The sequence below is a fragment of the Pholcus phalangioides genome, unplaced genomic scaffold (assembly GCF_987345545.1).
Source record: "Pholcus phalangioides strain wild (caught in Gottingen) unplaced genomic scaffold, Ppha-v1.0 ptg000042l_1, whole genome shotgun sequence".
Lineage (NCBI taxonomy): Eukaryota > Metazoa > Arthropoda > Arachnida > Araneae > Pholcidae > Pholcus > Pholcus phalangioides.
Genome location: NW_028301628.1, coordinates 24,499,200 through 24,524,754, shown reverse-complemented (window position 1 = coordinate 24,524,754; position 25,555 = coordinate 24,499,200). Strand labels below are relative to the sequence as shown.

General features: G+C 35.1%; 1 protein-coding gene across 1 annotated transcript in view; it reads right to left on the bottom strand.

The window, feature by feature from the left end:
• The window catches only part of LOC149064675 (calcium-activated potassium channel slowpoke-like), a 245,649-nt gene that overhangs the window by 118,191 nt on the left and 101,903 nt on the right, over positions 1-25,555 (bottom strand). Inside the window, exons 3-4 of the mRNA XM_089255428.1 lie at positions 2,695-2,756; positions 169-265 (exon numbers count right to left, since the gene is read on the bottom strand). Of these exons, the coding sequence (XP_089111554.1) occupies positions 169-265; positions 2,695-2,756 (159 nt within the window). The remainder of the gene's footprint in view (positions 1-168; positions 266-2,694; positions 2,757-25,555) is intronic.

Below are 25,555 nucleotides of genomic sequence, written 5' to 3'. Positions count from 1 at the left end.
ACCGGGAAGGGCTCCGTGGGACAAAAAAGTTTGAGAACCGAAGTTTTGAGTTCTAAATTATTACTATCACGTTTTATTTCTGTGATAAAAAAGTTTATGAGAGTAAAATTTTCATAAAAATAAACATTTCTTTCCGAAATAATAAATTTGGCCAAAATTTATACTCACACGTATAAAAAAGTAGACCATAAAAAATATATTTAGTGCTAAGTCAATTTGCTGCGTAGTGTTGGTCGACCAACTGTGGCATGTTTCAACTTTATCCCTAAAGATCGAAAGAAGACAAAAAACAAAATATATAATCATAGAATGCGTGTTTCTAGAACCATCGTTAATTATGCATCTGGAAAACAAAACAAATTACAGGAAAAAAAAAAAGTGATTTTGTTAAAAAATGAAAATCGATTTACTAGTTGAATATATGTGGAAACATTGTGACACACCCAAAAGGTTCATTTGTCTTGTCCATCCTGACAAAAGCTCATCGATTCTTTCGAATTATTACTAAATGGGCGTGGATCAACATCAACCTTCTAATCTGTGCTGGAACTCTTGTATATAAATCTCGAGCTTAAAATTAATGCATTGTGCTGATCGACACTGATAACATTTTTTTTTTTCATTGTTGAACGAAATGGAGCGTTAGGAAATTGTTAAAGAGACCGTGTTAATGATAATTATTGTCTTGATAACTTCATACACTAAATGTGAAAGTATATAATGCCGTGATAAGAGAGAGAAATCAGTAAATGGTATACCAGTATATAATACCATACACTGCGTTCGTAGATTTTCATGGGAGGATTAAAACAAACTTCATTTTATTTTCGATAATGTTTGGATTAGAAATAAAATTTCTAAATGGGTTGTCCAGTGGAAAAAGTCCAACAGGAAAATTGCAATCGAACATTTTTCATATATATATACACAGGGTGTCCCATAAATTCACAATTAGTTTGAAAATTTATAAAAATTTAAGGAATTTCGGTATATTTAAATGCGTTTTGCGAAAAAGTTATTCTCACGAAAGGGGATTTTCCTTTATACAAGAAAAAAAAATTATTTAAAATTTTTGTCGATAGAGGGTGCTGCACGAAATAAAATCACTGGAAATGTGCAAATAAAAGTCATAAAATGTAAGGGGTGTACGGTAAAAACAGCTCATTTCGGAATTTTCCTGTTTCTGTCGCTCACATGTAATGATGACATTGGGGGATACTGCACTATTGGAGAAGTTGTTTTATCTTAGCCACGAATCACCTGATGAAGCTTAACAAACGTTTCGGACACAGAAGAGACTAAAGAAAAGTTTAGGTCCAATCAGGTAAATAGAAGGGTGCTGGCAGTGCTCTCTATCGACACAAAACTGAACTAATTATTTTTTCTGTATAAGAAAAATCCCTCTTCGTGAGGATAACTTTTCCACAAACCACATTCAAATATAGTAATTTCTTCAATTTTAATGAATTTTTAAACTATTTACGAGTTTATGGAAAACACTGTATTATGACAACTTAATTTGTGTGAAATCAGAAACTAAATTAATTAGAGATTGTTATTTATAAATTCTATAATTATATAAATGAACGCATCATATTATTATAGAATTTACTAAAATTATATATACAAACTATATAAACAACTATAATAATATCGATTTATTATATATACAACTATATAATAAATCTAATTTAATTAATAAGTAATTTTGCACTGCTAGTGAAAACTTATCTGAAATTTTCAAATGCAATTCAGGATTAAAAATTTGTATGAAATTGAACTGGATTTGTGGTTGCTACTGCACACTTGACCGCACACGCATCCCGTAAAGATTCCTCAGTGGAATTTCTAACGAATTGGTACATGCAGGAACGTATTGTGCGTATTTATATGCTTCGCCCTAACGTGTTTATGCTGTCAGAGTTATGCTTGTTTCCTATTATACTGGTGCTGCCAACTGCCATCAGCATTCTGGAGTGAAAATGGCAAATGCTAGAGTCATGGCTTCCCATAGTGGAAAAACGAATGATGTGAGCTTATATAATATATTGAGGAGCTTATTTTCAAAAGGTAAAATTTCCATATCTACTAAATTTGGAGTAGAAGTAAAAAAACGTATTTCCTATAGGAATGGACTGTTTTAAAATAGTGGAAATAGCCCAGCATAGCTGCTTAGTGGCATAGCCTACGTAGCATATAGGAAGAGTAGAAGAATACTTAAATATTCGTTGAAAAGCGCGGGAATGAACGAATAAATGAGTTTTGAAAAGTGAAAGCGAATTTTAAAAAAAATGGAAAAACGCTCGCTTTTGGAAATAAATTCCTCAGCTGTGTTTACAGTGTATAAAGTAGCAGAAAAACGTGTTTTTTTGAAAACTGTTTTATTTTGTCAAAAATAAATTGCATCTAGAAATTTTTAATTCATATTTTTTATAAATTTAAAAAGTAAAATTTAAAAAATAAAAATGCTTATCATACTTCCACTACTTAAATCAAAAATATTGCTAGGTTGATTTTCATTAACTTATATTGATTATAATATTCTTGATAGACCTGAAGACAACAAACAGCATTTTTTAAAGATAAAGTACTAAAAAGCCTTAAATTTAAGAATGAAAATAAAGTTTTTTTTTAAACTCAAGTGAAAAAGGAAAAAAACCGTATAACTTTCAGAAAAGAAACCATGCAAATTACCTGGACGCGTCGATAAAATATATAACTAAGGACGCTATACTGAGCAGGAACACCAATACCACCTATAATAATGATAAAATAAAATGATATATAAGTAATCTTTGTAATAAGGACTCTAATTGAGTGCAGAAAAGTGTCCCAATATGAATTGGGGTAAAAACTGTTTATGAGTGAACATTGAGAAATTCTTAAAAGTAAATAACAATATTAATACTCCCAAGGAAACAGATATTTTCTATATTTAATGCCGAAGGGAACTCGGAAAGAAAATTCACTTGGTCTCCACCAGGACCTCTCGCTTTCCGGAAAAGTATTCTACCATCTACACAACTTGAGAGACAGCTTTGCCTTCCTTATTCCACGCACTGTAGCGTGAGGCGCTCACGTAGAGGCCTGGTACCTGGGGGGCTATTTCCTGAAGTTGAGAGGCTACTACTGCCTCTACTTCAGCGCCACACGCCACAATGCGTGAAATAAGGAACGCGTGTCTCCAGTGGCTAGGTGGCAGCAGGTTTGCCTCGAATGCAAGAGAACCTGGGTTCGAGTCCTGGAGGAGAGACCCGATGACTTCTTTTTCCGAGTTCACTTCAGCATAAAATAAAGAAAACTTCTATTTCCTTTTAATATATTCTGCTGAAAAATAGCCATCTATAAGTATTGATACTCATTTGAACTCAATTCCAGGGCCGTCATTTCAACTTTTTCCAGGGGGGGAGGGCAAAGCACATGTACTCAATGTACGTATATATATATTTGTATATATATATATATATATACCATTTTTAGTGTATTTTCTAAAGCCCCCCACCTAAATAACGGGCCTGCTCAATTCTCTAGATCAGTGGGCTCCGCGTGCACTTCATAGGAGCTCCGCGGCGACTCGAGAAAAACAAAATAAATCAGTAAACTTCATAGATAAATAAAAAAAGAGTCCTACAGGGAACGGCCATAAAATTTTTATACAAAAAAGGGCTCCTCGAATCAAAAAAGAGTTGAGAACCGCTGCTCTAAGTGATTTCAATTCCAAATGACTGTTTGAGATGATATTTTTTTTAGCACGGAAAATTAAAAGTAAATTTCTAGAAAAAAATTTGAAATGCTCTTGTAATAGAAAAATTTGTTTCAGGCAAAAAAAAAAAAATAAGAAAAAAAAAACCCCCGTCAAAAGTATTATCTATAAGTTATGAAAATAATCTCAATTCTCGATTTCAAAAATAAAAGTAAGCCTCGTTGAAAATAAAAGAAAAAACGGCACATTTTATAAAAAAGTTGGGACGGCAAAAATTACGGGAACGTCCCGTAAAATCAGGATCATCTTACATACACAAGTTTCTGGCCGGCGAGATGCGCACTTACTTCACATCTTGCCAGAGGACTGAAAAGGTTGCTCAATAAGTTACTTCTACTAGATAATGAATTGATATTAAATTGGCCATATCTTACAGAAAAGAAGACTAACAAGATATAATTAATGAACAATACCAGATATTTTCCTTCACGCCCTTTAACATATGGAATCGAATGTTCAATAATCCAAGCTGAAATTAATTAAATCTCTAAATAATAATTAATAATATTTTAAATGCAAAACTCCAGTACTGCCCGAATGATTTATCGAATCATTTATCAAAGTTAAACTATAATCCGTGTTTTCTTGACACCGTGTCGTTTTTTTTTTATAATGCATTCTATTTTATAGCGTTTAATTAAGTGTCATTTTGATGGAGTGTTTTGTTCATTAGAATGAAGAAAAAGCTTCATGCAATTTTCTATTTTATTTTTTGAGGAAAGGAAGGATTTTTATTGTCCTTAACATTTTTTTGCGAATGTTATTAATAAGTTTTAGATTGATGGTGATTTTTTTTTATTCAAAAATTCATTCCTCATTGTTATAAAAAAAGAAGAAATTTTGTGGAGAATTAATTTGAAAAAATATAAAATTTTATAAAAAAAACAGTATATTTCAAAACAATGCGCTATTTAATAATGGCTGCACATCAATGTAGCTTTTAATAATGAATTATTTAACAATAAATTTTAAAACAATGAACAATTCAACAACCAATTTTACAGCAATTGACTTCATAAATGTAATAATGGACTTCAAAAATGTAACAATTGACTTCACAAATTTAACAATGAACTTCACAAGGATGCGGCATTTAAGAACCGATTTTGTATCACAATGCGCTTCTTTAACAATTTATTTTACACTACAATGATACATTGAAAAAAAAACTGATTTTACAATAGATGTTTTTTAATAGAGATCTTTGCGACATTATGGCTTTGAACCACTGATTTCAAAACAATTCGAGACAGAAATTTAATTCAACTGCAGTTACAATTACACTTCACATACTTGTGTTTAATAATAATTTTTACTATAAAAAAATTATATGCACCGTAATTTCCCTTAAAAAGCCGTGGCTTATATGGCTATGAAATTAAACTTATCTTTGTGCGGCCGATTCAAAGCTATGGCCATTTAATAATTTTTATTCTCACATTATGATTTCAAGGGATTATAAATAATTGAAGTCCATTTCTTTTTAATACAGTTAAGTTTTTTTTATTTAACAATACAGTTTAGCAGATTCTTTTAGCGGATTCATTTTTCTGCTAGCGAAAATTGAACGACTTTATCACGAAAAAAGGACAAAAGATTTCATTTCACTTTATCTTACACAGAAAATAATCTTGTATAAACTTTATTTATAATTCGTTTCATTTATACGAATATCAATAAGCGTCCGTTTCCATAATATACACTATGTACACGTCTAGTTTATTTCTAGATATTCTCGTGCAATAATTAAATATGATTGAATCAGAATGTTTTTTTCTTGAATTGTTTCCTCCCCAGCAGTTTGACATGTTTTACTAATTGCGATATTCATATAAATAGCACACTGTTGTTTTAATATATCTTTCATTTTCACGGTCTGAAATCGAATCTGATTCGTCGTAAATGGCATTCAAAATACGAATTCCTTCAATTTTTATGAATTTTTGAACTATTTACGGATTTATGGGACACCCTGTATTTAGTGATCTGATATTAGACGAATGCAATATATATACAAACATAAATTGTTATTAAATTTTCATTAACATTCCGATTATTGTTAACACCATAGCTTTATTAAATTTAAATATTATTTAAATTAAAAACGTATTACTTATTAAATATCTATCATATTTATCATAAAGTGATTCTAGAAATTTTTTTTATTTATTTATCCGGAATTGAATAGTTAAATTTCTTAATTATCCATACGAAAAATTTAATTTTCTCGTGTTCATTTTTAATTTGGCATCAGTTAATGTATCCCACTGAAACCATTACAAAATATCGACATTTTCAAAGCCGTTTCAACCGTTTCCAACAGCATTTGTCAGCTAATGGTTCTGAAATCCGACGTTCATTAAATACACGATGGAATTTTTGATCCAAATACACATCTACATAATATTTTTCTGCAGTCTAGTTTATGCACATGCAATTGTACTGTTTGAAATATTGAAGTAAATAAACAGGGGAAAATTCCAAACGATTACAGACAACGTATAAAAGGGTAAAAAGTCATCTTATATGTACGATTTTTTTTATGTATTCATATCAGACTATCGTTTTCTTATGAAAATAATCCCATATTTTATTCTGAAACAGCCGCTTCGAACATGTTTTCTCATTTCTTTTGGCATTTTATTTTTGCAGCTGTTCTCTCACACAGTGATGTATAAAATGCCATTTACTAGTCCTTTCTTTTTTTTCCTATTCTTGGACCGATTCCAAATTTTTCTTTTCCTCTGTGATCCTTTCATTACCGCAAAAAATCCCATTTTTTTGAATCATTGACAGGATCAGTCGTGAAAAAAAAAATCACTGTATGCTATATTGTATAAGCTCTTTTTCATCGAGATTTAAAGAAAAGAGATTTATATCTGAAGAGATTATCATTATTTATTATGAAAGAAAATGGTATGGGATGTTACCCATATTTATTGTTGCTATCTAGATATGTAATTATTTGTTGTACGCATATTTTTATGGGGTATTTATTCATTTTTTATGTAAAATAAATCATTCCATTTTCGTCGATTCAAATAACCAGAAAATTTATTGTATCTAAGTATTTATAAAAAAAATTAGTATATGAATGTCATAGGAACCTGGAGGTTCAGGGTTCTTGAGCCTCCGAAATTTCAAATATGTATTCGAAATATTTCATTCTATTATCAATCGTATGAGAAGGAAGCTACTCGCTCCTTTACGTTAACAGGCCTTAGCTCAGGGGTTCTTAGCCTATGGGTCGCGAATCAAAATTTGGTCACAGGGGCTTCCGAGATGGGTCGTGCAAATTCACTTACAGTCAAGGGTTCTTGAGTTATGGGCCACGACCCTATCTTGATTCGCCGAGGCTTCGCAGAAGGGTCGTTAAATTTTACTATCAGCCAAGGACTTTTGAGCTATGGATCACGACCGAAACTTGATTCGGAGGGGCTTCCTAGATGGGCCGTAAAAATTTGTTTGCAGTCAGGGATTCTTGAGCTGTGGGTCAAGGTTCAAACTTAATTCGCACGGACTTCCAAGATGGATTGTACAAATTCATTTACATTCAGGAGCTCTTTAGCTATGGGTTACGACCCAAACTTGATTCTCAGGGGCTTCCGAGATGTATCGTACAAAACTACCTAATGCCAGGGCTTATCGAGCTATGGGTCCAGGCCCAAACTTGATTAGCAGGGGTTTCCTAAATGAGTCATACCAATTCAAATGGACTTCAATTTCAACGCGAAGGAATTTGATGGGGCTCTAGCCTGCATGAATCTTATATTTTAGTTTTCTACAAGAAAAAGTTAGGTAGAGAGGCTTGCGAAGAGGCCCAGTTAGTGGGGGCTCAGATGGAGAGAATTTATACTATATAATTCATAGGAAAATTTAATAGGGCCCTGGAAAAATCTTCATTTTGTGCTCACTAAAGTCTGCAGATCTCTTATACAGAGATATTGAGGGGGTTCCAGCAGCATGAGGAATGTTTTGATTTTTCATGCCACGAATATAGTAAAATCCTTTATTCTATGACAATCGCAAACCCTCTATCCTAAAAGCATACTTTTAATTGGAAAAAAAAATTATCCAAATATCGTGTAGACCTCAGACTAATCATTCATATGACATGGGGATGTATGGTTATTTGGTAACCCTGTATTATAATCCCCCAATTAGTAAGTTGTTGCCCTTGTCTCTCGTGAGTCCACCAAAACGAATACTATATTTTTAAGTGCAACACTCACTGAGATATTTGGTTTCAAAATCACTGAAAACGAAAAAAAAAGAAGTGCATATAAACTAACAGACAAGCTTATTCTGTAAACTTCATATGGTGTTTCTTTCCTCGATTTCAGTGATTTTTCAATTCAAATATCTCATCAGATCACTTAAAAAATTTTTTTTTAAGGCTCAAGAGAGACAGGGAACATCTTTTTTATTAAGTTTGTGATGACAAGTTGACCGAATAAAAAAGTTAATTTTCCCATTTTCATAATTACACAACTCCACGCAATATGACTGTCGTATCTGAGGTATACACGTTATTTGGACACTTTTCTAGTCTTAAATTGCTTTTGACCTCATTGTTCTAGGACCTTAGATTAATTTAAATTTTATTATTAATTTCTAACCTAATACATTTACATCATGACCAAATGAATATAATACTGTGTACTTTTTCATTTTGTTCTCATATGGAGTTTTTGTTTGTTTTTAAAACTTTTTCCACGTTTTCATTGACTATTCAATATACAAATACAAGGCCACAACAAGCAAAACGCCTAACGAGTTGGCTCAAAAAAAGATACCCATAACAAATATAGGTGTCACATATTTCAAAAACACAGCAACCCAATTAAAAAAATGCAATTATAAAAACTACATATATATGCACTACTCATAAAAAATATATTTATGAATGGATAGCTTTTCAATTTACCCCTATATGTTTACCGTATTTATTTTTAAGCGTCTCAATTGTGTTCGAATTCATTACCTCCGCGGGTAAGCTATTCCATTTATTCACAACCCTATTAGAGAGAAATTCCGTGTAACATACCACAACCAGGAGTTGTCCCTTTCCAATCGATGCTGGTGTCCCCTTGTTGAAGCAGTTTATTGACGATGTATATTAATGTAATAACTCATCGGGTCCATCCTATTCATCCCGTAAATATTTTACACACTTCGATCATGTCTCCCTGACACCTGCGTTCGTCCAATGTAAACATATTCAAGAAATCAAGTCACAGGTCAAGCCTCGGTGGCGTAATGCCGGCCGGCGTTCGGCCCTTGCTCTTGTTGGCTGGCGGGGCTCTTCTTTTTTTTCCAGCATGGCATAGCCGCAAGGTAGCCTGCTTATATCCCACAAGGGACAGAGCGGGGGCCATGTTTGGTGTTTGCATAGGTGAAGCCTTGCGTACAGCACGCGTAGCTCTTCTTTGCTCCCTCTCAACAAAGTATATATCAGTCTGTGGGTAAGGTCTCCACACCATCACGGCATACTCCAGTCCAAGACGAACTAAGCCCCGGAAAAGTGAAAGGATATCTTTTAGGAGAACGCGGGGCCTTTCTAAGAATAAAACCGAGTATTCGGTTCGCTTTTTTTACCACCGCTGGAGAGTGCTCAGAAAACCTAAGCTGCTTATCAATGAGAATTTCCAAATCGGTGACCCCAGTTGTACCCGGGATAGACACCATTCGACTCATAAGAGAAACGGGGTTGTTCGAACTAAAACGAGCGATCATGCATTTGTCAACACTAAACGTCATGCTCCATTCATTCGCCCACGCTGCAACCCTTTTTAAGTTGGTCTCTAACAACTCCTTATCGCTTTGATTCCCGACTACCCCCCATTAGCTTCACGTCATCTACGAATTTTTGCTAATAATCGATGGGATCATCGATATCCCTGATCGAGTTTATCGATAAAAAGTTAAAAAGTATAGGACCAAGGACACTTCCCTGAGGAACTACACCTGTCCAATCACAGAATTCCTCGTATACTATATAGAACGTCAGATTTCTGTAGAACAATGTGGGGTCTATGTAACGAGTGTCGACTGTATTGTTTTTATACGTACTATAAATTCATTATACGGAGGAGGGGCAGTGAAAAATCCTGGGGAAAAATCGATGACCTCTCGGATCTAACCCATTTCGAATTATCTAAACGCGAGAAATGGTTCATAACCTAAAACCTGCCTTCCCCTCTCACTATATTAAATGGATCTCTTCAATGAAGTGCGACGGACCCAATTCAAAATCATTTCATCTACCAATTTCTATAGGGGGGAAAAAATTGCTTTCGTATGGAATGTCATCCAAAAACACGGGGAATTCTCTACGATACTACTGTATGATAATACCAAAGGGCATTCGGGATAACCTTCGAACATTTGACGAATGGCCGGAAATTGTAAACTTTGTCTATAGTTTGCCTATGATATATGGTTGAGCCCGCTTCACGGATGAACGGATCTTTCATCCATAGAAAATTCCCGGAAAATAGGGGGGGGGAAAAAAAAAAGATCACTATCGGAGATCGGCTTGACTTTTTCCAACCTCTCTCTTATGCCATTACTTATGCTATTTTTTTTATCATTTTTGGAAGAGAAATTGTTCTTGAATTCACAGCAATATTCGTCTAGCTTTTCTGGATGTACTGTATTCATTCCCTTTGTAAGACCATGCATTGTATCGAGTTGATAATAGAATAGTCGAGTCCCATCTATAGAAGCCTACACGACTAGTGACATCCAACGAACGTGGACGGACCGCCACCAACGGAATTTGATTATCGAGTCCGGACGTGCCAAGGACGTTATATCAATTAGATATCAATATCAATTTAGATTTCAATTCTTAGATCACGATTTATCATAATTACTCCGTTGATTTATACTTCTGTAATTGCACTTGTTATTCTGTTATATGAATTCATATATATATACATATTTAATAAAATTTCGGATGCACCCATCTTTCGGGAACGCTTTGATATCTCCTTGAGATGGGAAGCGGGGTGCGTCCGGTCCTTCAATGTTCAATGTATCAAAACCCAAGAATTAAAGCATCGAGAACATTCTTCTTTAATTCAATCAGAGCAGCCATCTCCAATATTCACCGAAATACTAATGCTATTTGAAGGGGATAAGAACTTAAAATTTCTCTTCAAGAAATTCATTACGTTCCACACTCTAACCCATATATGACAAATTCATGACCTGCGGGCCAAATGTGGTCCTCGGATATAAATTTCAGTAGCCACCTCAAACCTAATTTTGTAAAAATTAAAATTTAACCAGCACATTTTTGCAGATTGCTTAAGTGACCCGTGGCACAACTCCAGAGCATTTTAAGCAGCCCGTGGCACATTCTCAGATCACTCAAGTAGGCCCGTGGTACATTCACAAGTCACTTAACTAGCCCGCAGCTCAGTTCCAGACTATTTAAGTTGTCCGTGGCACATTTAGAGCTCCCTTAAGTGACATATGGCACAATTTAAGAGCACTTAAGCGACTCGCAGTGCAGTTTCCCGCGGCACATTCCCAGATTACATAAATGATCCGCGACGTATTTACGGACCGTTTGAGTGACGCGCGGCACATTCTTAGAGCACTTACGTGATCCGAAACACATTTCTAGAGCATTTTAGCTGCCCGCGACGCTTTCCTACAGCACTTAAGTGGTTGGCAAAGAGCACTTAAAGGACCCGCGGATACGTTCAGTAAAGATGCCATTAAGAATATTTCATATTTTATAAGGGGATGGTTGATGATGCAAGAATTATTCAATTCCCCCCCCCCCTTCCTCCTCTTGTCATCAAAAGTCAGCAAATCCGAAACTTTCATCCCCTTTCGATGCTGACGCTATACTTGAATGACCCCTTATAACATTCTCGATTAGAACCGCTTAGTATTTTCGTGGCCCCACACAGCTCGAACTTAGTTTCATTAAAATTTGCTGTTTAAACCATTTTCCCGATTACAACGTTTTATCATGAGTTTTTTTTGAAAAACGTTTTAAGCGGAATACACTGTAAATATTGATTTCAAAAGGCATTCGCCAAAGATTACACATGTTTAAAAATAAATCATGATATTAAATTTTGAAATTTCAGATGAAATGTAAATTAAATTTTGCGGGAATTCAAAAATAATATAATAAATAAATAAAAATAATAATGTGATCTTCACGTATTCCCAAGGGATCAGCATGATCCATCCAGTGAATTTGTTTGTGTTAGTATCCATGCCCGAACCGGGATTCGAACCTAGACCTGCACAGTGAGAAGCTAGTTCCCTAACCACTCGACTACCAGGCGGCAATTCGCCTGGCAGTCGAGTGAGTGGCAGTCGAATTTATTTGCATTTCCTTATTTTATGGAAATGCAAATAAAATTTTTCAATTTATTTCAAAGTTTAAAAAAAATTGTCATTGCCATAACGTGATTAAAAATTTAAATAATTTTGTTTTAAAGTTTTATAATTTGAAAATAATTTCATCTGTGTGAAGAAGAGAAATACAAACACATTGTGTGATGAAAATCAAGTAAGAGTAGCAATTTTTTTAAAATTTCAAATGTTAATAAACTTTAATAACTTTTATTAATATAATTAGAATTAATAAACTAAAGTTAGTAAACTAATTAGAGTTTCTTTTATTGAATAATAAAAATAAAATACCGGCTGATTAAGAAATAAACGATTTAGAGAATATTAGCAGTAATATATAAATAATAAAATTAAAACCAATAAGTAAATGTTGTGTGGGTTTAGCCCCGAAAAATACCTTCATATAATTCAAGCAATTACTAATTTGCAGGAAAATAAATATTTTACACCTTCGATAACTCAGTAAATATCAGAGAGATTCACAAATAAGTTTCCTTTTAGTAATTTTCAAATCAAGGTTCACGATTTATTAATTGGATGGTTCAACAGATTTCAAGAAGATTTCATAGGGTCTCGAAAAGAGGAATTTTTACATGTTTTTCCAACCAATCAAAAAAAAAGATGATTTAGTATACCATTTCTAATACATTCACGTTTTTTTGGAGGAATTTTTAGATTCAAATTGTGTTTCCAAAGTCAACGGTAGCACGGTTGATCGCTGCTCAAACAATATGGGATAGCCTGCATATGAAAATACAAACACAAACACACAGGCCACAACAGGCAAATTGTCCTGCGAGTCGGATGAAAAAAATAAGATGCCCACAAAAAGTATGGATGTCAAATATAAAGACTTGTAATGCTGCATTCTGGGATCAGTACTCGTAAAAAATAGATGGAAATTTTTTTGTCTGTATCAAGTTCCTAAAGGTTTACTTTTCCTCTGGTTTAAGTATTTTAACACATTTTTCGAAACTTTCAGTGACCTACGTACTATTTGATAATTTCTAATAAATTTCACGCTTTTGTATATGATATCTAGGACATTCAAGAAGCAATGAGCATTTACCACAAGAAAACCTTTCCCAGAATCCATTGCATTTTTTTTTCTTTTTCGCCCATATATGTGGACGGTATCCCAAACCATCCAGCATTCACTGGCGATAAAGGATCTGGAGTAATGGGTTTCTCATGAAGTCTGTCACGTGACAAATATTTGTCCCCGTTCCAGGACCAAAAAAATGAGAGAGAGAGAGAGATGATCCGTCAATTTCTCTTCCCATCACAGAAGGAATGAGAGGAGAAAAAAAAAAACATTCCCGAGTCACTCCGGGACAAAATAATAATAATAATAATAATAATAAAAACAGGAGAAATATGAGAGGAAAGAAATGTTCGCAAAAGAGAGAGAGAAAGAGTTTTTTATATATTATTGAAAAAAATTATACATATATATATATATATATATATATATATATATATAAAAGAGAGGAAAACTTGAGAAACCTCTTAGAAATTTTTCTATTTTGTCCCGGAGAAATCCATGAGTCCCTAAGGAACCTGAAAAGACGAAAAACCATTTTCACGGTTCGTGAGTATAAACTTGGTCATGCAAGGGAAAAATTACTTGTACAATGAGAAAAAGAAAAATCCAGGACGAAAAAGAAACACTAGAACATTCCATTCCCTCTCTCTCTCTCCATGTGTTTGCGAGAGTCGCCATTCGAATCTTTTCATAATTTTTTTTTTCCCCCTTGTAGCATCAGACTGAATTCACGATCCAGAGACAGTTATTCTCCATCAAGTCTTTATATTGTTCATAGAAATTAAAAGAAAAATCCGGGCAAAAGAAAACAATTGACGTAGCATAGTTCATATAATGAAAAAAAAAAAAAAAAAAAAGGAATATTCTAACGAATGCGAATCATGGATAGTATGTTCTGTTAAGCATGTAAATATGCGGTCGTTTTCTTTTATGCTATCTTGAAGATTTGAACGTGCCCAAAGACCTGGAAGTAAAACAATCAAGAAGATTATCTCTTCATTCTGCTGGAAAATATTATCTCAATATTATGTTCTATCCCCGTGAATAAACAATCTCACTTTTTCTAAATTCCTCTTTTTTTTATATTTGATTTAAAATGTTGAATAATCCGATACAGACAGATATTTCAGGGATTTTAGGTGATTTTAGGGCTTTGATCCTGAATCTAACACTGATTTTGTCAGATTGGCTCTAGTTTTTGAGATAAAGGGAAAGTTTATGGTAATATATTAGCAGTGTAGAAATCACATTAAAGTGTGAAAAATGTTAATTAATATAAGAAACTTAATATCAATAAATAAAGGCTACTGATGTCTGCTGATGGTATGCACTTAATAATGTATTGAATGTTTCATCTGGAAATCAGTATGAAAGAGACTTTCTTAAGTTTGTGCTCGAAAATTTTTTGTATCAGCATGTATCAGAAGCCACAAGGGGTACTGCTATTTTGGATTTAGTTCTTACTAGTTCTGAGGATCTAGTTGAACATGTTTCGGTGGGGGAAGAGTTTTCTTCCAGTGATCATCGTATCGTCAGATTTCACTGTAACTTTTCCTCGGGTAAGGTTGATAACAAAAGACTGGTTCCTTGTTTTCGGAGAACTAACTTTGATGTTTTGCGAAGAAGGTTAGCGGAAGTTTTCAAAGAGCGGTTGGAATCAGTAGGGGTGGTAAGTCAATGGGAAGAATTTAGTACGAAGCTGTCCTCTGTTTTGCACGACGTCATACCCTTTGTTCGAAAAAAGCGTGTTTGTACATCACACCCTCTATGGTTCACGGATAGCGTGCGGAACCTTTATCTTGAAAAGAAAAGAGCATTCAGAGAGTATAAAAGTGGACGTGGTGACCTATCATTGTTTACTGATAAAAGAAGACTGTTGAAGAAAGCGATAAGGGATAGCAAAAAGGAAGTTGAATCTAGGTTGGCAGATAACATTCGCTCTGACCCAAAATCATTTTTTCGATACGTCAATAATGGATGTAAGGGGACAGTTGGTCCCCTCTCGATAGGAGGCTCTAAGGTAGAGAGCAATGTAGGCATGTGTAGTGCTTTCAATGACTTTTTCGCGTCGGTTTTTAATGGAGATAATGATATTCGATATACGGGTGTTGCATGAGGTAATAAAACCCTCAACGATATTCAAGTAGAAGACGTGGAGGTCCTAAATCTTCTAAGAAATGTATGTGCAAGCAAAGCACCAGGACCAGATGATATCTATCCCAGGGTTCTCAGGGAAGGTGCTAATGAATTGTTGGGGCCAGTCGCACAGATATACAGGAGTAGTGTTGCTGAGGGTATCGTCCCGAGAGATTGGAAACTGGCTAACGTTGTTCCGATATTTAAGAAGGGTAGTAGAGAAGTGGTGTCTAATTATCGTCCAGTGAGTTTGACGAGCTCCCTGTCGAAAATTTTGGAAATTATAATCAAAAGGCAGTTTGTGAAGTGGATAGACGAGAATAATGTATTGTCGGATAATCAGCATGGGTTCAGGAAGGGGAAGTCATGTGTAACTAACCTCCTTTGCTTCTATGATTACGTGACTAAGGCTTTGGGTAAGAGCAAAAATGTCGACGTTGTTTACCTTGATTTCCAGAAGGCATTCGATCGGGTCCAACATGGCAAACTCTTGAAGCGTTTACACGAGATTGGAATAGGGGGCAACTTGCTGAATTGGATAGAATCGTGGTTAAGAGATAGGTCGCAACGAGTTATGGTGAACGGGGAATTCTCTGGTTGGACAGACGTCACAAGTGGAGTTCCTCAGGGAAGTGTCCTTGGCCCCATACTTTTTTCACTTTTTATCGACAAACTCGATCAGGGTATCGATGGAATTACTAGCAAATTCGCAGATGATGTGAAGCTAATGGGGGTAATTGGGAATGAAAGCGATAGGGAGTTGCTCCAGACCAACTTGAACAAGATTGCAGCATGGGCAAATGAATGGAGCATGACGTTTAGCGTAGATAAGTGCATGGTCGCTCATTTTTGTTCGAACAACCCACGGTTCTCTTACGAGTTGAATGGTGTCACTATCCCGGATGCAACTAGAGTCACCGATTTGGGAATTCTCATTGACGAGCGACTTAAGTTTTCTGAACATTGTTCAGCGGTTGTCAAAAAAGCGAATAGAATGCTTGGTCTCATTTTCAAAAAGGTCTCTTCGCGTTCTCCTAAAGTCATTCTTCCGCTTTTTCGAGGCTTAGTTCGTCCTGGACTGGAGTATGCTGTAAGGTTTTGGAGACCATACCTACAGAGGGACATAGACTTGGTTGAAGGGGTGCAGAGAAGAGCTACGCGTGTCCTTATTGGCACACAGGGCTTGAGTTATGAAGAGAGACTTCATTTTTTGAATATGTTTACATTGGATGAACGCAGGTGTCGTGGAGATATGATCGAAGTGTTCAAAATTTTCAATGGGATGGATAGGATGGACCATGAACTTTTAGTACACCGCCAATCAACTGCTTTTACAAGGGGACACCAGTATCGATTGGTGAGGGACAATGCAAGGTTATGGTGTCGCAGGGAATTTTTCTCTAATAGGGTTGTTAATAAATGGAATAGCTTACCCTCGGAGGTAGTAAATTGTAACACAATTGACACGTTTAAAAAGAAATACGATAAACATGTTGGGGTAAATCGAGAAGCTATCCATTCTTAGAATAAGACAACCATAAGTATTCTTTATGGGCATTGTATAATATTTTATCATGTGTATATATTGTTTATAATTTGTGTTAATTGCATTTTTAATGGGGTTGCTGTATTTTTGAAACATATGACATCCATATTTTTATGGGCATCTTTTTATCAGCCACCTCGTTGGGCATTTTGCCTGTTGTGGCGTTGTATTTGTATTTGTATTTGTATTTGAATAAAACAGGAAAATAAATACAAAATTGAAAGTAAAAATTCGACGCAGAAATTAGTGGCTGCTGACCATATTGAAATGTTGTGAGTATGCATTATCTCAAAAACTAGAGCCAATTCGGCGAAAGAAACACCAGTTTTAAAACTAGCAGCTTCGATGTACTCTGAAACTGTTAGAATTTCTTTGAGAACATGACTTTATTCGTCGAGTAGTGTTATTATTAAAATACTAGCTGTTATTAGCGGCTTCACTAGCTTGGGTTTGATAACCTGAAAATTGTTCTGCAATGATTTCCCCCGTCATTTGGATCCATTTGACGGTAAAAATGTTCAGAAATCCCGTCGTAGTGATTATTTGTATTCTAAAATATAATAATAACCAAATTTCATATTTACAGCTTCTGCTGTTTGGACTCAGCGATGATTGCGTTGTATAACTCCCACTTTCCTGATCCCCTTGGATGTTGACTATATTTACATTGGAAGAACGCAGGTGGAGGTGGGGATATGATTGAAATATTTAGAATTTCCAACGAAATGGATAGGATGGACCAGCGGTTTCCATTCGGGGGTGTCTCGGGGGTGGGGTAGAGTAGTCCCGGCCTAATTGTAGAATTGTAAAAAAAAAAAAAAAGATAAGATATACATAAATAAATTACTTATAAAAAGAAAAGTTTTAACTAAATTTACGCACAAAACTGCATCCTGCACCGTCCATTCTCAACTAACTATATTGTGAGCAATAGTTTTCAGATTACTGCTCCAGGTAAAAAATGAATCAAGAAACAGGCTGCTCAATTTGAACAGCGAGCTACGTGTAAAATCGTCAAAAATTTGAAATCACTTATAACAGAAACGTTAGTTCACCGTTTACATTGAATCCCTATATTTTACATCATAATATATCAGGCCCGTAGCCAGAAATTTCGTTCGGGGGAACCAATTTCAATTCGGGGAGAGGACCAAAGTGATAAAACAATAGATTTGACCATCTTTTTCTCTGTTTTTGGTCATTTTCTCACATTTCAAGGGGAGGGGCAGACCCCCCAAGTCCCCCTCATTAGCTCGTAATATATTATGTCCACGACCAAAAGCATTTGAGAACCTCTGGAATGGACCATGAGTTACTGATACGCCGTCAATAGAGTGTTTCGACAAGGAGACATCAATATCGTTTAGTTAGGAATATGCCCAGATTGTAGTGTCACAGATATATTTTCCCTAATAGAATTGTGAATAAATGGAATAGCTTATCCTCGGGGGGGGGGGGGTCATGAATTCTAACGCAATTGGCACGTTCAAGAAGAAATACGGTGTTTATAATGGAATAAGTCGAGAAGCTATCCATACTTATATCAGACAGCCATAATTTTTATGGGCAGTGTATTTTATTTTATCATTGTATCAGCGTATTTGTATTTGGTTGTCAATGGAACAGAGGATTGAATTTCAAGATATTTGTTCGAAACATACAGGGGGACGTGGTAGCTCAGGTCGATAAGATACTCGCCTAAAGTACCAAAGGATGTTTAGAGGTGTCGCGAGTTCGTCCTTGTCAGAAACTTCTCTGACACAGGGGTACAACAGAAACGGCGACATGACAACAGTAAAGATTGCTGCTACCGCAGCTCCGGAGTCCCACACCTTTGGGTTAGCTCACCAACATCTCGGTGAGTATGAAAAAGGCTTCCGTTCGGAATCGGTGATAAATTGTAGGTCACGGTCTAATTAGCTCTCGTGTGCAGAAAATGACCATGGTGCGACAAAAATGATCAATGATCAACATACAGGTTGCTCAGAATTTATTTTTGTTTTACGGGTTTGAAGGGCTGTAGTGAGGCTGTTATGATAGGAAGTTCTGGACATCGGTTTTTTTCCTCCGTATGCCCTCGAGATATCTGGCATTCCACCACTGCAGCAGTTACGGTTATTGTTACAGAATTTCGAAAAACGTGAATGTTAATTCAAACGCCAAATATTATAGCGCAATTGATACAAACACTATGAAAAATCATCAAGAGCGTTGGAAATTTTTCTTCATGCGTAAAACCCCAAGAAAATACCAAGAAATAAAGTGCTAAAAGAGTTTTCACAGCAAGGTCTTTACTTTGCTCACATCTATTACCAACACCAAACCAGAAAATGGTTCCCACTCTGTTTCAAAGAGGGAAATGAGCAAAAACCATCCATTGGCTAACATCTGCCAAGAAGTTCTCTCCAAAACGCCAGAAAGAAAGCCTAGAAAACTGGCAATAAATACACCATAATAATAAGTCCAATAATGTCATTGGACTGCATGGCATTATTGGACGCTGCCACAAAGCTGGGCTGTAAGAGATCTCGACAACAGGATAAGTCCGGCTTCAGACTTCTGGCGTTTGTTCACAGTACCATGACCTTTATCAACCAAATCTTGATAATTGTATAATAAATGATTGTATCATTTTTTTTTATTCTGTATTTTTCACTGTTTTTTATACGAATTACGTTGCAGATAGAACGGAAAATACTTATCAAGACAAATTTTCAATCCCCAGTGTTTGTTTTGGCAAGACCGGAACTAGGGGGGGGGGGCAATCGCCCCGGGTGGAAAAATGTAGGGTTGACAGTTTCAGATGGGAAAAAAGAAACACCGTTAAAAAATTATCGAATTTTAAAGTTGTGGGGGTGGCAAAGTAACGTTTGCTAAAAATCCTAGTTACAGCCCCTGGTTTTAGAACAAAACCTGATTGCAGTTACCTTCGCTCGAATCAGAAACGTGACTAACAGACACCATCAAGAGCAATAAACATCCAAAATTTACCACAGAATGCGGCACACAATTCAAATCATTTATTGCCATCAATGCTCAGTAGACGGCACAGCAACCCATTCTCCCCCCCCCCCCCCCGCAATATCACCATAAATTAAGTCCAGGAACTTTTTTCTTGCAGATGGCATACACCAAGATATTGCTGAGAAAACCTTTCTCACTCACAGGACTAGAGAACCGTATTTTGATAGATAAAAAGATACCAAATCTTATATCAAGCGAGTATCTGTGTATTTTATATATTAAAAAAACACATACTTCTCTCTCTTAACTTGATATCATTCTAGAGAAAAATGCCATGATCAAATAATATTCTCAATATTGGATATCTGATGTACTCAAGAATTAATTAAAAAAATGAATAGATATGGCAGTCCTCATAAATTTCTTCTTTTTAATGGAAGGAGAGTGATGAAGACAAGATGGAGATTAATTGTTCGTGGTTTCATTAGCTTCCACCGTCTCTCTTTCCATCTTTCTCCTAATTAGAATTTATCCGCAGTGACTGAGAACAGCTGCGAGAGACTTGAATGGACGTAATTGTTGATACCGATGAGAAGACACCGATCATATACGATACTTCATAAATATATATAAAATAATTACCGTATTTCTACGTGAACAGCGAGATTTTCATTAGCCTATCATTTACTATGTTATGCCCTGCATTCCTATCGAAAACGTAAATTATTTCACATTAGCATTACATGGTTTTCAAATTAGGGAGAGTTCTCTTCAAACACTCGCAGCGTTCCTACATGGAGTACGTATAATTTTCACTGTTTTCAAGCTCCGTAATGAAGCAAATTCATGTACAGTATATGTTTATAACAACGCTCTTCGATCATTTTAGAACTGCGTACTGGTGAAAATGGTTTAAAAATTTTGCGGACCTGTGGAAATGAGAGAAGTAGTTTGCGGACCGGCGGGAAAAGTTAATAAGTAGGAGAAATTGTGGTGCGGGGAAAAATACGTAAATTGGAGGAATAATTTGAGAACGGGGAAAAAAATACATAAATAATAGAAATAATTTGCGGACCGGAAAAAAATTATTATGTAGGAGAAATAAATTGCGAAATAACAAAAAAAAAAAAAAAAAATGGATGAATAGAAGATACAATTTGCAAACCGAAAAATATAGAATAATTTGAGGACAGGCACAAAATACATAAATAGAAGTAATTTTTGCAGACCGACAAACAATGCATAAATTGAAGAAATATTCAGTGGACTGGCAAAAAAACAAAAAAAACACGTAAATAAGAGAATTTTACGAACCGGTGAAAAGTAAAAAAATGGAAGAAATATTTTGCAAACAAGAGAGAAATAAATAAATAGGGAGAAATGATTTGAGAACCGACAAGACAATACATAAGTAGGAGAAATGAGATTTAAAAAAACACACACACAAAAAAATACATAAAGAATAAGTTGAACAAGAATAATAGAAGAAATAAGTTGTGGACCGGCAGAAAGTGCACGAATTAAAGAAATAATTTGCGGACTGATGAAAAATAAATTAATGGGAGAATACATTTACTGCTGACCGGAGAAAAGTAAATAAATACGAGAAATAATTTGAAGACTGAAAATACATAAATAGAAATAATTTTCAGATTGGCAGAAAGTACGAAAATAGGAGAAATGAAATGTGGAACAACGTGGAAGTAATACGGATTCGCACATATAAAGGACATAAATGGAAGAAATTGTTTGTGGACCGGGGGAAAAAAGTAAATAAATAGGAGAAGAACATTACTAACTGGCAAAAAGTGAATAAATAATAGAAATAACTTGAGGTCAGGCAGAAAATGCATAAACAAGAGAAGTAATATGTGGACGGCAGAGAATACGTAAATAGAAGAAATAAGTGGAGAACAGGCAAAAAATACGTGAATAGAAGAAATATTTTGCGGACTGGAAAAATTAAAATAAACAGGAGAAATAATTTATTGACTGGTAAGAAATATATGAGTGTGATGAAAAATTAGCAGAGAGGCAGTGGTATATAAATATGAAAAAAAAATTGTGAACTGGCAAAAAATACATATAAATTAAAATAATTCCCAGACCGGAAAAAATACGAAGGAGAAATAATTTGCGGACTGGTAAATATTAGACTGAACAGGATAAATAACTCGCGGACCGGTTAAAATACGTAAATAGGAGAAAAAAACTTCTGATCCGCAAAAAGTACATAAACGAAATAAAAACATTTACGCCCCTGAAATAGGAGTAAATAATTTGGGGACTGCTAAAATTAGAATAAACAGAGGAAATAACTTGTGAACTTGCAGAAAATACAATAAGGGAAATGATTTGAACACAGTACAAATTGTATAAATGAAATAGGAAAAAAAAAGAAAATATATATAGAGAAATAAAATCAATAAATATATGATATATTACACGGTATTATATTCATTCAATCTTAAATTATGCAGTTGCCATATAAATTGAACGGAATGTATCGGTCCGCGGACCAGCGGCTGAGAAAGAACACTGATCTATAACACAAAATTGAGGATATTTTAAATGCACATGTTTGCACATGCAAGTAATGTTGATATCGCGTGATCAGAAATAATAATATACACCGTATAAACAATGGATTCCTGATGGTTCTTAGCAACACGTAAACATGTTCACAAAAAAAATCCTAAAAACTCAAAATATTTCGAAAAAAAACAAAAAATACAGTATTTGAATCCCTATATCAGATGTTATTCAAATATAGAATTTTTCCTTCAGAAAATAAGGAATTTCTGTTTTTTAACCTTCACTATATTGGATTTCCGTGGCGCGTGTATCCTTTGTTATGTAGAGTAATGACCCTTTGTGTTCGTAGCTCATTAACATCGTTTTTTCTCATTTTTTTGGAAGAATGAGCGAAAAAGATGATAAAAAATTAAGTGAAAAAACGAGAAAAATGAATTTTTTTCCAAGTCATCATCTTGTTTCTGTTTACACACACACACGGAAGTTTTTTTTCATTTTTCTTTTAAAAATATGTTTCCATAGTGTTTTTATTGGCAAAAAAGTGTTGTCATAGAAATGATATGCTTTGCAGTCATCACAGGGGTTGTTGTGTATGTAGTTAGTTGGTGGGCCGTGAGATGAATTCAAATTCCTGGAGGAGAGTTTAATGAGGAAGACGATTTGTGTGCTGGCTTTTTAGGGAAATTCAATGTAATTCGTGGAAAGGGAGCGTTTTGCTCGGAATTAGACTAGGGTTCTTCAATGTTTCGGACACCGTGGGCCAAAATAAAACTTTTTATGAAGACCGTGGGTAACCAACCCACGGGCTTCATGACGTCAACCCTATTCCCGAGAGTGGTATTAACAATAGTAAAATGATTTCGATATTCACAAAGATACATAATTACAGAGACATCTTAACGGATGGACCAATGGATCCCAAGTTAAATAGAAGCCCTGAATTACTAACGGCTGTTATTTATTCTGATACTGATATTTGTTGAGTATAAATTTTCATTAATTCCGAAATTATGTGTTTCAGGATTCTTTCATAAGATATCAAATAACTTCATTACATATGGGTTAATAATTAATTGTAAATTTCGCATTCAATTAATATTGATCATATATATCATGATCAGAATAATGAAATATGAATTTTCATTGATGTTGATTAATTCGGAAATCTTCCATTAAATATGAATTTACATTAATTCTGAAATCATTTTTTGTCAATAACTGTTTTGTCGTCTTTCCATGCTGAGCAGCTGTTTGCTCGAAATTGACGACGTGGTACGGCAAAAACTCTGAGGGACACATGTGGCCCCACGTTAAAGACCTCTTAAGGCAGTTGTAACCAGAAACGTACGCAGAAGAGAGCATAGTAATTAAATAAACATATTTTGCAAACAAATATTAAACATATTGTATAATATTTTATGTTGTTATATATATATAATAATATATTTTTTTATTAAACATATTTTGCAACCCTTTGAAACATGAATGACGTATTTCAGCTCTACACGTTATTAGGATAAAGTTTCCAATTGGAATCATGCCCCCCCTCTAGGATCAACGGTTCACTAGTAACATGCGGCAACGAAAATTGAGTAATTACTCTGTATATAGGGCAACCATTTAGCAGGTATTCCACGAGACATCACCGTAATTTTGTTCATCCAAACACACTCTCTTGTACCGTTTTTACTTTATTTTCAACGAGTCTTACGTCAATTTTTGTAAAATAAATTTTTAAATTTATGACATAAATTAACATCTTTGATACTTTTGTAGCTGTAACTAGCAACCTTAGGCTGCGGTTATAGCGGAGCGAAGACCTAAGTTGTACGAGAATTGCGACCAGGAAGAAAAAAATGCGTAGGAGTGGAGGAAGAAACGCCCGTGCGTAGAAAAAAGAGAAAGAGGATAGAGGAAAACGGTCGGAGGGGTTCTGAAATGTGAAGGTGGGACGATAATGATGATGCCACCGCAGAAGAGGGAGAGGGGAAAAAAAGGGAGAAACGAACCAATCAGCAGATAGTGAAAATCCCCAACCTCGAAGTGAAAACAAACACCGTTGTTCGAGTCTCGTTGAGTGCCTCTTTCTTGAGTATGTGCGGTTTAGAATAAAATTGAATAAAACAATACAATTGTTTTCGTCGCTAGCCTCCATTATGCACTCCCGTACCTCGTGGTCTACTCACTATGAATTCGGCCTTACTAGAAAATTTATTTTGGCTGTAATTGGAAATCTTACTTGCATTTGTCAATTTGTTTTTGCTATAATTGGGGATATCCTGTATGGATTGAGATATACCATATTTTTATGAAGGATAAATATGGTCAGCCTGGACCTTTCGCGGGTTGGAGGTCTTGGGGACGCACGGCTGGAGATTGTGCACCCCTGCAATTGAGCATCCTCAGCTTTCAATAAAGAATTTTTCTTACATTTCGAAAAAATTTCAATATCCAAGAAAATTTCCCGATGATGTCGACTCCAGTTGACGAAACTAACACACAACGGCTTTTTAATCGGAATCCACTCAAACACATTGTTGCCATTCATGAGCTATTCCTTCGATATACGTTGTGAAATTTCCATGTACGCTAAATGCAGAACAGGGTCGAAAAAGAAAATAATAATATTTTCATTAAAACAAATGCGCTCATCCGAATTTAATTTGATTGAAATTTGAACTCACTATTTCATGTATTGCTTTGATGCGTAAACTGAAAGTCATTTGAAGAGAATAAATTCTCTGGTATTTGAATTCGAAACGACGTTTGAGGTAAAATTTTGGCGGAAGTTTTCGAACGATGACAGTTACGAGGTTTTCCGGTTTGAGATTAAGTGGAACGGAATGCAATGGAAGTGGAAGGCAGGGAATTACATTAGCTGTCACTTCACAGAAGAGGTCCGAGGTTAAGCTAGAAAGCGAAAATAGTGATGGCGTCGAAATATGTGGCGCTCGCCGACGACAGCAAAACAGATCTCTCTCTCTCTCTCTCTCTCTCTCCTCTCTCTCTAGACCAGAGTCTAAGCATTTATTCGAAGATTATACCAGCGCTATTCATATCCAGACATAACTTGACTATTCATAACGAAGACGAGCAGCAAAATTAATGAAGATGTTTCTGAATTCTTTGTCAAATACATAATAGTCAAGCTGCTGAGATCGTAATGAACGTCATGGTAATG